At 40.5% G+C, this 13,087-nt stretch overlaps 1 protein-coding gene across 1 annotated transcript in view; it reads right to left on the bottom strand.

Annotated features, from left to right (window-relative positions):
• LOC110534903 (transcription factor SPT20 homolog) overlaps positions 1–9,890 on the bottom strand; it is a 28,982-nt gene extending 19,092 nt beyond the window's left edge. The window contains 10 exon segments of the mRNA XM_090188772.1: positions 1–5; positions 597–736; positions 1,322–1,375; positions 6,373–6,489; positions 6,973–7,076; positions 7,236–7,362; positions 9,073–9,198; positions 9,304–9,339; positions 9,793–9,845; positions 9,848–9,890. The exon segment at positions 1–5 is cut by the window's left edge and continues 152 nt beyond it. Of these exon segments, the coding sequence (XP_090044898.1) occupies positions 1–5; positions 597–736; positions 1,322–1,375; positions 6,373–6,489; positions 6,973–7,076; positions 7,236–7,362; positions 9,073–9,198; positions 9,304–9,339; positions 9,793–9,845; positions 9,848–9,890 (805 nt within the window).
• Between the last annotated feature and the right edge of the window lie 3,197 nt (positions 9,891–13,087).

The following is a 13,087-nucleotide window of genomic DNA, read 5'->3' as shown; positions in this document are numbered from 1 at the left end:
AACAACTATGGAAAGAGGAGAGACAGGTCAGTGTGTGTGTGTGTGTGTGTGTGTGTGTCTGTGTGTGTGTGTCTGTGTGTGTGTGTGTGTGTGTGTGTGTGCGTGCGTGTGTGTGTGTGTCTGTGTGTGTGTGTGCCTCTGTGTGTGTGTGTGTGTGTGCCTCTGTGTGTGTGTCTGTGTGTGTGTGCCTCTGTGTGTGTGTGCCTCTGTGTGTGTGTGTGCCTCTGTGTGTGTGTGCCTCTGTGTGTGTGTGCCTCTGTGTGTGTGTGCCTCTGTGTGTGTGTGTGCCTCTGTGTGTGTGTGCCTCTGTGTGTGTGTGCCTCTGTGTGTGTGTGCCTCTGTGTGTGTGTGCCTCTGTGTGTGTGTGCCTCTGTGTGTGTGTGCCTCTGTGTGTGTGTGCCTCTGTGTGTGTGTGCCTCTGTGTGTGTGTGCCTCTGTGTGTGTGTGTCTCGCAGAACAGCTGGAGATCAGGTATGCAGAATAGCTAGTGCAGGTGTGCGTGTGTTTTCAGGTGACTGTGTGTATGTAGCGTGCCTCTGTCTGTGTGTGTGTGTGTGTCTGTATGTGTGTCTGTGTCTGTGTGTGTGTGTGTGTACCGTTTCATAGAGTGAGTGTTCATCTTCTGCTTGTTATAGAGCAGGTGGTTGGCTGTACAGGTGACAGAGATAGATGGATCCAGACACAGAGGATCAGCTGTGGCCAGCAGTAACTGGCTCTCCAACTGGAACTTATCGTCCTGGAGAGGAGAGAGGAGGAGGAGGAGAGAGAGGAGAGATGAGAGGAGAAGAGAGGAGATGAGAAGAGGAGAGAGGAGAGATGAGGAGAACAAGAGAGGAGAGGAGGTGGGGGAGAAGAGAGGAGGTGGGGGAGAAAGGGAGAGCGGAAGAGAGAGGAAGGGAAAGAGAAGGGGATAGATGAAGAGGGCGGTGATAAGGGGGATAGATGAAGAGGGCGGTGATAAGGGAGGATAGATGAAGAGGGCGGTGATAAGGGAAGAGAGATGAAGAGGGCGGTGATAAGGGGGATAGATGAAGAGGGCGGTGATAAGGGGGATAGATGAAGAGGGAGGTGATAAGGGGGGATAGATGAAGAGGGAGGTGATAAGGGGGGATAGATGAAGAGGGCGGTGATAAGGGAGGAACATGCAAGAAGGGTGGAGGGGGAGAGGAAAGGAGAAGAGAGGAAAAGAAGTGAAGATGAAGGGGGATGATGAGAAAACTAAACTAAATAAACCTGTCAAGTCCCCATCACTGAATCTCAGAACAGTGTTCCTATACCATCTTGTTGGTGTGATCAGGTTCGTATGACCTCGGTAACTCACCTGTGTCCATTTGTGGTGGTCACTGGTCATGGCATGGACGTCACAGATCAGTGTCTGGGGATAGCAGGGTCAAAGGTCAGAATTTAGTATCCAACACGTTCCAAGCTGTACTGATTGAATGCTATTTTGGAATAAATGTTCACATCATTATTTTATACATTTTTATTGTACTTTTACTCCTTTTTCTCCCCAATTTCGTGGTTTCCAATTGGTAGTTACAGTCTTGTCCCATCGCTGCAACTCCCCTACGGACTGGGGAGAGACGAAGGACGAGAGCCACGCGTCCTAGGAAACACGACCCCGCCAAGCCACACTGCTTCTTGACACACTGCTCGCTTAAACCGGAAGCCAGACGCACCAATGTGTCGGAGGAAACACCATCGAGTCGGCGACCGAAATCAGCTTGCAGGGTCATGGCCCGCCACAAGGAGTCGCTAGAGCGAGATGAGATGAGGAAATCCCGGCCGGCCAAACCCTCCCCCAACCCAGACGACGCTGGGCCAATTGTGTGCCGCCTCATGGGTCTCCCTGTCACGGCCGGCTGTAACGCAGCCTAGGATCGAACCCGGGTCTGTAGTGACGCCTCAAGCACTTACGATGCAGTGGCTCAGAGCGCTGCCCCACTCAGGAGAGCTTCTGCACTTCATTCTGATAGCAAATCATCACCACTCTAACATAACGATCAGGTTTCTCTAATAGTGAAGACATCAAAACTATGAAATAACACATTAGGACTCATGTAGTAACCAAAAAAAAGTGTTAAACAAATATATAAATAAATAAATAAATAAATATATAAATATATTTCATATTTGAGATTCCTCAAATAGACACCCTTTGCCTTGATGACAGCTTTGCACACTCTTGGTATTCTCTCAACCAGTTTCATGAGGTAACCTGGAATGCATTTGAATTAATAGGTGTGCCTTGTTAAAAGTACATTTTCTAGTACTTGTTCTCCTGGTTCTTACCTGCATGGTGTCTGTTCTACCCATTAATGTCTATGGTTCTAGAGCAATGGTATTCAAAGTGGGGGTATTGTGTGTGTGTATGTGTCTATGGGTATCTACTAGCATGCTAACAGATATGTCCATAGATCCACTGTTATTGCGCTAACGCTAGTTAGCATTGGCTCACGAAACTACCTTCATACTGGACAGAGACATTTCCAAAATCATGAAGTATCCCTTTAAGGTTGTGTTGTTCGATTCGGGGTCGGGTCCCCGTTGAAAAAGGTTTGAGTACCACAGTTCTCCTGCTTCTCACCTGCATGGTGTCTGCTCTTTACGTTATATTTCTAGGATTGTAGAAGGCAGTGCTAGTTCCTACCTGCATGGTGTCTGCTCTTTACGTTATATTTCTGATAGTTCCTACCTGCACGGTGTCTGCTCTTTACATTATATTTCTGATAGTTCCTACCTCTTTACGTTATATTTCTGATAGTTCCTACCTCTTTATGTTATATTTCTGATAGTTCCTACCTCTTTACGTTATATTTCTGATAGTTCCTACCTCTTTACGTTATATTTCTGATAGTTCCTACCTCTTTACGTTATATTTCTGATAGTTCCTACCTCTTTACGTTATATTTCTGATAGTTCCTACCTCTTTACGTTATATTTCTGATAGTTCCTACCTCTTTACGTTATATTTCTGATAGTTCCTACCTGCATGGTGTCTGCTCTTTACGTTATATTTCTGATAGTTCCTACCTCTTTACGTTATATTTCTGATAGTTCCTACATCTTTACGTTATATTTCTGATAGTTCCTACATCTTTACATTATATTTCTGATAGTTCCTACCTCTTTACGTTATATTTCTGATAGTTCCTACATCTTTACATTATATTTCTGATAGTTCCTACCTCTTTACATTATATTTCTGATAGTTCCTACCTCTTTACGTTATATTTCTGATAGTTCCTACCTCTTTACGTTATATTTCTGATAGTTCCTACATCTTTATGTTATATTTCTGATAGTTCCTACCTCTTTACGTTATATTTCTGATAGTTCCTACCTCTTTATGTTATATTTCTGATAGTTCCTACCTCTTTACGTTATATTTCTGATAGTTCCTACCTCTTTACGTTATATTTCTGATAGTTCCTACCTCTTTACGTTATATTTCTAATAGTTCCTACCTCTTTACGTTATATTTCTGATAGTTCCTACCTCTTTACATTATATTTCTGATAGTTCCTACCTCTTTACGTTATATTTCTGATAGTTCCTACATCTTTACATTATATTTCTGATAGTTCCTACCTCTTTACATTATATTTCTGATAGTTCCTACCTCTTTACATTATATTTCTGATAGTTCCTACCTCTTTACGTTATATTTCTGATAGTTCCTACATCTTTACATTATATTTCTGATAGTTCCTACCTCTTTACATTATATTTCTGATAGTTCCTACCTCTTTACGTTATATTTCTGATAGTTCCTACCTGCATGGTGTCTGCTCTTTACATTATATTTCTGATAGTTCCTACCTGCATGGTGTCTGCTCTTTACGTTATATTTCTGATAGTTCCTACCTCTTTACGTTATATTTCTGATAGTTCCTACCTCTTTATGTTATATTTCTGATAGTTCCTACCTCTTTACGTTATATTTCTAATAGTTCCTACCTCTTTACGTTATATTTCTGATAGTTCCTACCTCTTTACGTTATATTTCTGATAGTTCCTACCTCTTTACGTTATATTTCTGATAGTTCCTACCTCTTTACGTTATATTTCTGATAGTTCCTACCTCTTTACGTTATATTTCTGATAGTTCCTACATCTTTACATTATATTTCTGATAGTTCCTACCTCTTTACGTTATATTTCTGATAGTTCCTACCTCTTTACATTATATTTCTGATAGTTCCTACCTCTTTACGTTATATTTCTGATAGTTCCTACCTCTTTACGTTATATTTCTGATAGTTCCTACATCTTTACATTATATTTCTGATAGTTCCTACATCTTTACATTATATTTCTGATAGTTCCTACATCTTTACATTATATTTCTGATAGTTCCTACCTCTTTACATTATATTTCTGATAGTTCCTACCTCTTTACGTTATATTTCTGATAGTTCCTACCTCTTTACGTTATATTTCTGATAGTTCCTACATCTTTACATTATATTTCTGATAGTTCCTACCTCTTTACATTATATTTCTGATAGTTCCTACCTCTTTACGTTATATTTCTGATAGTTCCTACCTGCATGGTGTCTGCTCTTTACATTATATTTCTGATAGTTCCTACCTGCATGGTGTCTGCTCTTTACGTTATATTTCTGATAGTTCCTACCTCTTTACGTTATATTTCTGATAGTTCCTACCTCTTTATGTTATATTTCTGATAGTTCCTACCTCTTTACGTTATATTTCTAATAGTTCCTACCTCTTTACGTTATATTTCTGATAGTTCCTACCTCTTTACGTTATATTTCTGATAGTTCCTACATCTTTACATTATATTTCTGATAGTTCCTACCTCTTTACGTTATATTTCTGATAGTTCCTACCTCTTTACATTATATTTCTGATAGTTCCTACCTCTTTACGTTATATTTCTGATAGTTCCTACCTCTTTACGTTATATTTCTGATAGTTCCTACATCTTTACATTATATTTCTGATAGTTCCTACCTCTTTACATTATATTTCTGATAGTTCCTACCTCTTTACGTTATATTTCTGATAGTTCCTACATCTTTACGTTATATTTCTAATAGTTCCTACCTCTTTACGTTATATTTCTGATAGTTCCTACCTCTTTACGTTATATTTCTGATAGTTCCTACCTCTTTACGTTATATTTCTGATAGTTCCTACCTCTTTACGTTATATTTCTGATAGTTCCTACCTCTTTACATTATATTTCTGATAGTTCCTACCTCTTTACATTATATTTCTGATAGTTCCTACCTCTTTACGTTATATTTCTGATAGTTCCTACATCTTTACGTTATATTTCTAATAGTTCCTACCTCTTTACGTTATATTTCTGATAGTTCCTACCTCTTTACGTTATATTTCTGATAGTTCCTACCTCTTTACGTTATATTTCTGATAGTTCCTACCTCTTTACGTTATATTTCTGATAGTTCCTACCTCTTTACGTTATATTTCTGATAGTTCCTACCTCTTTACATTATATTTCTAATAGTTCCTACCTGCATGGTGTCTGCTCTTTACGTTATATTTCTGATAGTTCCTACCTCTTTACGTTATATTTCTGATAGTTCCTACCTCTTTACATTATATTTCTAATAGTTCCTACCTGCATGGTGTCTGCTCTTTACGTTATATTTCTGATAGTTCCTACCTCTTTACGTTATATTTCTGATAGTTCCTACCTCTTTACGTTATATTTCTGATAGTTCCTACCTCTTTACGTTATATTTCTGATAGTTCCTACCTCTTTACGTTATATTTCTGATAGTTCCTACCTCTTTACGTTATATTTCTGATAGTTCCTACCTCTTTACGTTATATTTCTGATAGTTCCTACCTCTTTACGTTATATTTCTGATAGTTCCTACCTCTTTACGTTATATTTCTAATAGTTCCTACCTCTTTACGTTATATTTCTGATAGTTCCTACCTCTTTACGTTATATTTCTGATAGTTCCTACCTCTTTACGTTATATTTCTGATAGTTCCTACCTCTTTACGTTATATTTCTAATAGTTCCTACCTCTTTACGTTATATTTCTGATAGTTCCTACATCTTTACATTATATTTCTGATAGTTCCTACCTCTTTACGTTATATTTCTGATAGTTCCTACCTCTTTACATTATATTTCTGATAGTTCCTACCTCTTTACATTATATTTCTGATAGTTCCTACCTCTTTACGTTATATTTCTGATAGTTCCTACCTCTTTACATTATATTTCTGATAGTTCCTACCTCTTTACGTTATATTTCTGATAGTTCCTACCTCTTTACATTATATTTCTGATAGTTCCTACCTCTTTACGTTATATTTCTGATAGTTCCTACCTCTTTACGTTATATTTCTGATAGTTCCTACCTGCATGGTGGGTCGTAGCAGGACGTGTCTGCTCTGGAAGGAGGGCATCTTAGTGTTGCCAGACTGTCTGTAGTCTCGGACCTCAGCTACCACACAGCCACAGTGGAAGATGTTCACCTGGACAAGGAGACAGAGAGGGGACAAGGAGTCAGAGGGGGGGGGGAGGAGTCAGAGAGGGGTGGGGGGGAGAGGAGTCAGAGGGGGGGACAAGGAGTCAGAGGGGGGGGGGGGGGCGAGGAGTCAGAGGGGGGGGGACAAGGAGTCAGAGGGGGGGGGGGGACAAGGAATTAGAGGGGGGGGGGGGCAAGGAGTCAGAGAGACAGGGAGGCAATACAAACACACACAGACACCTAGGACTTCTCTAAGAGATCCACCAGGATAGGAGGAACACACACCTGGGACTTCTCTAAGAGATCCACCAGGATAGGAGGAACACACACCTGGGACTTCTCAGGATAGGAGGAACACACACCTGGGACTACTCAGGATAGGAGGAACACACACCTGGGACTACTCAGGATAGGAGGAACACACACCTGGGACTACTCAGGATAGGAGGAACACACACCTGGGACTACTCAGGATAGGAGGAACACACACCTGGGACTTCTCTAAGAGATCCACCAGGATAGGAGGAAGCTCCTCGGCGTCCAGGTACTCCAACAGCTGTCCTTCCTCATACGGCAGACGGATCGTCTCAGAGTCTAGCAAACAAAAACAAACAAACATAAACATCCTTCCAAAATGAAACATACAGTACCTCAGATATTCAATGATACCTACATACAGTGTGGTGTCGTCAGCATATACTGTGTGTGTGATTTTAAGGGTTCGGTTAGGATCGATTGATCGCGGACTCTCACCAGATCCATTCTTGCCGAGGAGCATGAGGGAGTAACCCTGGTTGCCGGGGTAAAGGTTGACCACCAGACAAGACACTGACTCCTGAGACACCAGCTTCTCCAGCAGGTTGACATTCCTACGCAGCTTCTAACCAGGAAGAACAGAACAACAACCATCAACGATCACTAAATGATAGAGGCGTATCAATTCAAAGATGCATTCAAACTCCTATGCAGCCTCTACACAGGGAAGGACATGAACCAATCAATTCAATGACTCGGACATAATCATTAACAATAAATATTATAGGATTATTGATAACAATCCATTGGCATTACTAAACATCTTCTAACCAGGAAGAACAGGAAAACAATACTCAATCATCATTCACTGATTACAGGAACAGTGAATACTGACACGCAGGATGATTCATTCACAGTCCTCCAGGGCTTCTGAACGGGGAGACAATAGGAAAATACTCTTCAACTAACCGGTACCCCCTGTATATAGCCTCCACATTGACTCTGTACCGTAATACCCTGTATATAGCCTCCACATTGACTCTGTACCGGTACCCCCTGTATATAGCATCCACATTGACTCTGTACCGGTACCCCTGTATATAGCCTCCACATTGACTCTGTACCGTAATACCCTGTATATAGCCTCCACATTGACTCTGTACCGTAATACCCTGTATATAGCCTCACATTGACTCTGTACCAGTACCCCCTGTATATAGCCTCCACATTGACTCTGTACCTGTACCCCCTGTATATTGCCTCCACATTGACTCTGTACCGGTACCCCTGTATATAGCCTCCACATTGACTCTGTACCGGTACCCCTGTATATAGCCTCCACATTGACTCTGTACCGTAATACCCTGTGTATAGCCTCCACATTGACTCTGTACCAGTATACCCTGTATATAGTCTCCACATTGACTCTGTACCGGTACCCCCTGTACATTGACTCTGTACCGGTACCCCCTGTACATTGACTCTGTACCGGTACCCCCTGTACATTGACTCTGTAACGGTACCCCTGTATATAGTCTCCACATTGACACTGTACCGGTACCCCCTGTATATAGCCTCCACATTGACTCTGTACCGGTACCCCCTGTATATAGCCTCCACATTGACTCTGTACCGTAATACCCTGTATATAGCCTCCACATTGACTCTGTACCGGTACCCCCTGCACACTGACTCTGTACCGTAATACCCTGTATATAGTCTCCACACTGATTCTGTACCGGTACCCCCTGTATATAGCCTCCACATTGACTCTGTACTGGTACCCCCTGCATATAGCCTCCACATTGACTCTGTACCGGTACCCCCTGCATATAGCCTCCACATTGACTCTGTACCGTAATACCCTGTATATAGCCTCCACATTGACTCTGTACCGGTACCCCCTGCACACTGATTCTGTACCGTAATACCCTGTATATAGTCTCCACACTGATTCTGTACCGGTACCCCCTGTATATAGCCTCCACATTGACTCTGTACTGGTACCCCCTGCATATAGCCTCCACATTGACTCTGTACCGGTACCCCCTGCATATAGCCTCCACATTGACTCTGTACTGGTACCCCCTGCATATAGCCTCCACATTGACTCTGTACTGGTACCCCCTGTATTTGGCCTCCACATTGACCATGTACCGGCACAGAATTGACATCAGGGTCAATGGGATCAACGTTCAGTAGGAAACAATAAGAAAACTGAAGTCTCCAATAACAACACAGGTTTTCCCTTTCTGTTATGAAGCTACAAGTCAATGGGTCCAATGTTTAGGTCAAATGCTTTTATTTCTACATGACTGGACTTCGACCTGGTTACCTTGAGCTCTGGTTCTTTGTCACACTCTTCGATGTAGAGCTCGTATAGTTTCTGATATAGACTCTTCCTCCCTCCGGACAACGCTCTCCTCTTGGCTGGCTGTTGACGAGCACTTTCAACAATGTACTGAACGAAGACAAACACAAAAGTCTGATGTATTTGAACTGATACACACACACACACACACACACACACACACACACACATATATATAAAAATACAAACTTTTACCTCAGCCCGATCCAATGCATATTCCAAAACTTGCTTCTGCAAATAGAACATTTGAAATTCATTACTGTAGTCTTCAGTTGTCTTCTCTGGCCACAGGGCAACACAGATAAATAGTGAGCTTGCTAGCTGTAGCCATGGTTACCTAGCAGACACACTTTACAAAGGAAGCGGAAGAGTCAACACAAGCGAGCAGATATAGCTAGGGTGGGCATGATCACAAGTCGTACATAGATACTGGCTATAGTGTCAATCAATAGGCGCACAGAGATATCATAGACGGGTCGGCAGCGTAGTCTAGTGGTTAGATTGTTGGACTAATAACCAAAAGGTTGCTGGATTGAATCCCTGAGCTGACAAGGTAAAAATCTGTCCTTCTGCCCCCTGAACAAGGCAGTTAACCCACTGTTCTCCGGTAGGCCGTGATTGTAAATAACAATTTGTGCTTAACTGACTTGCCGTGTTAAATCAATTTAAAAAATAGATGCATACCATCGTTGTCTGCCACCGGTAGCTGGGTGAGTGACCGCTTGCAGCTGTCCTTAGCCCCACACCGTCACCTCCATAGAGCGACCATTCAAACCCTGCATGCACACACACCGACACCAAACACAGCCCGGGTCAAACTACATGTCAACAACAGCAAAGACACCCATCGTTTGAGCGGGTCGGGTAGAAATACGGTCCAGGTAAGTTCGATAGTGTGGCGATTTCTCAACAAATAGTGTATAATATATCTGTCTGTACAATATAACTCAGTTTCGATCAATACATTTTGAAGAAATCGCGTTATTTTCATGATATTTTCATGATAACTTTATTCTGACAGGCAAGCGAAGCTAGCAGGTTAGCATTGCTAGCATTTCTTCTTCGGAAACTGCAAAAGTTAGCGAGCTGGGACAAAAAAACGCATGAACCAGAGTCAAATCTAAAACAGTAGAATGGACCTGCCTTATTGTAGATCTTAACTCCAATGCTTAAAAACAATATATTACTTCAGTGCGTTCATTGAAAAAAGAAAAGAAAACAACAACCTCACAGCAACAGCCATTTTCGTCCAGTGTGACAACAGAAGCTACACTTCCGGTAAGGGTAGTAGACAGGAAATAAAACTCTTCCCAGAGCAGAAAATGCTTTGGAATTACTCTCCTGTCTAACGTTTTCATTCAGCAATATTGATAGAAATTAATATAAATTATATATATTATATATATATATATATATATATATATATATATATATATATTAATTAAAAAACTGTTTTTTAAAACGTACGCAATATTTTTTATTTTAATAAGATATGCACATTGATTTATTATGTTGACATTTGATTTAGCTACTCATTGAGACGGAGAATCTTGTGTGCACACTGCACAGATTATACTGTAAACTGATTAGGCCTATACAGTAATCAATAGTTTAGGACTATATATCAGATCATGTTTGATCTCAGAAATCAGTGAGTTGAGTTTGAAAAGTAACCCAAGAGTAGACACTTATGCACAGGCATATTTGACAACTTGTAGGCCTCGTTAGCATGCGGGGCCTACATTCAGATTGGATTGGTTTCTTTTCAAGCACATATAAAAAGGGAATCTGACACAAACTAAAACTACAGTTGAAGTCAGAAGTTTACATACACTTAGGTTGGAGTCATTAAAACTCGTTTTTCAACCACTCCACACATTTCTTGTTAACAAACTATAGTTTTGGCAAATCGGTTAGGACATCTACTTTGTGCATAACACAAGTACTTTTTCCAACAATTGTTTACTGACAGATTATTTCACTTATAATTAATTCACTGTATCACAATTCCAGTGGGTCAGAAGTTTACATACACTAAGTTGACTGTGCCTTTAAACAGCTTGGAAAATTCCAGGAAATGATGTGGCTTTATAAGTTTCTGATAGGCTAATTGATATAATTTAAGTAAATTGGAGGTGTACCTGTGGATGTATTTGAAGGCCTACCTTCAGACTCAGTGCCTCTTTGCTTGACATCATGGGAAAATCAAAAGAAATCAGCCTAGACCTCCACAATTCTGGTTCATCCTTGGGAGCAATTTCCAAACATCTGGAGGTACCACGTTCATCTGTACAAACAATAGCACGCAAGTATAAACACCATGGGACCACGCAGCCGTCATACCGCTCAGGAAGGAGACACGTTCTGTCTCCTAGAGATGAACGTACTTTGGTGCGAGAAGTGCAAATCAATCCCAGAACAACAGCAAAGAGCAGAGTTTTTTTTCTAACTCTGTACACGAGGAATAGCGACTGTTCCTTATTCAACAGATGTAGTAATTCCATTATAAAGCAAAGTCCTACGTAACAACAATGTTGCTATTGTCACTGAGCTACTACACAGAGAACTGAATGTCAAGTGTTACTGCAAAATCTTATGTCACTCAATATGAACATATATTTTTGTGAGTCATTTTGAATCTACTCTACACAAAAACAAAAACATTCTGTTTAGTTGGCATAACTTATGGGTTGCAGATGTTGGGTCACTTAGTTGTTTTCTTAGGAAAACTGCTGGGTTATTGAGAAATGACCCAGCAGGTCAGCGCAAAAGGCTGGAGGCGTGGCTTAGCAGGGGCGTGGCTTTCAGATAGTTATTTATTGGCCAACCGTGAGAGTAAATTTATGTGACCTGTTGTATTGTTAGAAAACAATATTGGCGTTTCATTTTTTTTTTAAAATCAGTGTAGAACTCCATTGCCCATAATGCCTTGCTCTAATGAATTTAAAAAGATGATGAAGTTTGCCCCCCAAGAATGTATTTTCTTATGAACGAAGTTGCACAGAAATGTGTGTCTTTTCACACGAATTAAGCCACATAAAAACGCACAAAATCTGCTGATATACCTTTTCTTCATATTTGCACAAATTGAGTGTGAGATTGTGTTGCTGAGCGAGACTGACTGATAAAACCAATTGGGGCCCTATTAATATTCGACCATGATTACAATAAGTTTAGATCGCGTGCTAGACTAACTCACCAATCTAAATGGTTAGCTGACATGGCTAATTGAGTGACTGTCAGTGACTGACATAGCAAGAGAAAAATGACAAATGAAGAACCACATTTTGAAATTTCAACCTTCTATCTATTAACATTAAGTTGAGACCCTAAGTTGACTCCCTAAAAAACAAAATCTAATAGAAAATTGGTCACGACCGGCTGTAGGAAAGGCTGTTACAGAGTATACTAAGATAACTATCTTAGAGCCCTCCAAACCATGTCCTTATGATTATATATTTACACTCATTCAACTAACTGTTGTAGTTCTTGGTTCTTCATCAAATATTTGGCAACCATCAAATGCATATATATATATATATTACTTGTTTTTCTGAGACCTGTTTGACTATCAAAGATGGACTCAGAGATTGCTCATCTTAATATTTCAATATTTCTAAATTCCATTTTTATAAAACTTTTAAATTCATGTGTATTGTTGTGTATTACTGCACTGTTGGAGCTAGGAACACAAAGCATTTCACTACACCCGCAATAACATCTGCTAAATATGTGTATGTGACCAATAAAATTTGTTTTGATTTAAAAGAGAAACCCCAGCTAGACATGTGTTCTTCCCAGCAGAGACGGTCTGACTCTAGAGTGACGGTAATGCACAACAGCTGCTAGATCTTTCATGGTTAGCAGAGTTTGGCTGTAATTTGAAAAAGACAAAACAGTTTAAGTAGATTAAAAGGCATGACAATAAGCCTGACAAGAGGGGTATCTATCTGTATAGGGAATGGAACATAGCTCTGTG

This window comes from Oncorhynchus mykiss, chromosome 10, assembly GCF_057628025.1.
Source record: "Oncorhynchus mykiss isolate SJ-2025 chromosome 10, ASM5762802v1, whole genome shotgun sequence".
Lineage (NCBI taxonomy): Eukaryota > Metazoa > Chordata > Actinopteri > Salmoniformes > Salmonidae > Oncorhynchus > Oncorhynchus mykiss.
This window is presented reverse-complemented; position numbering and strand designations above follow the sequence as displayed.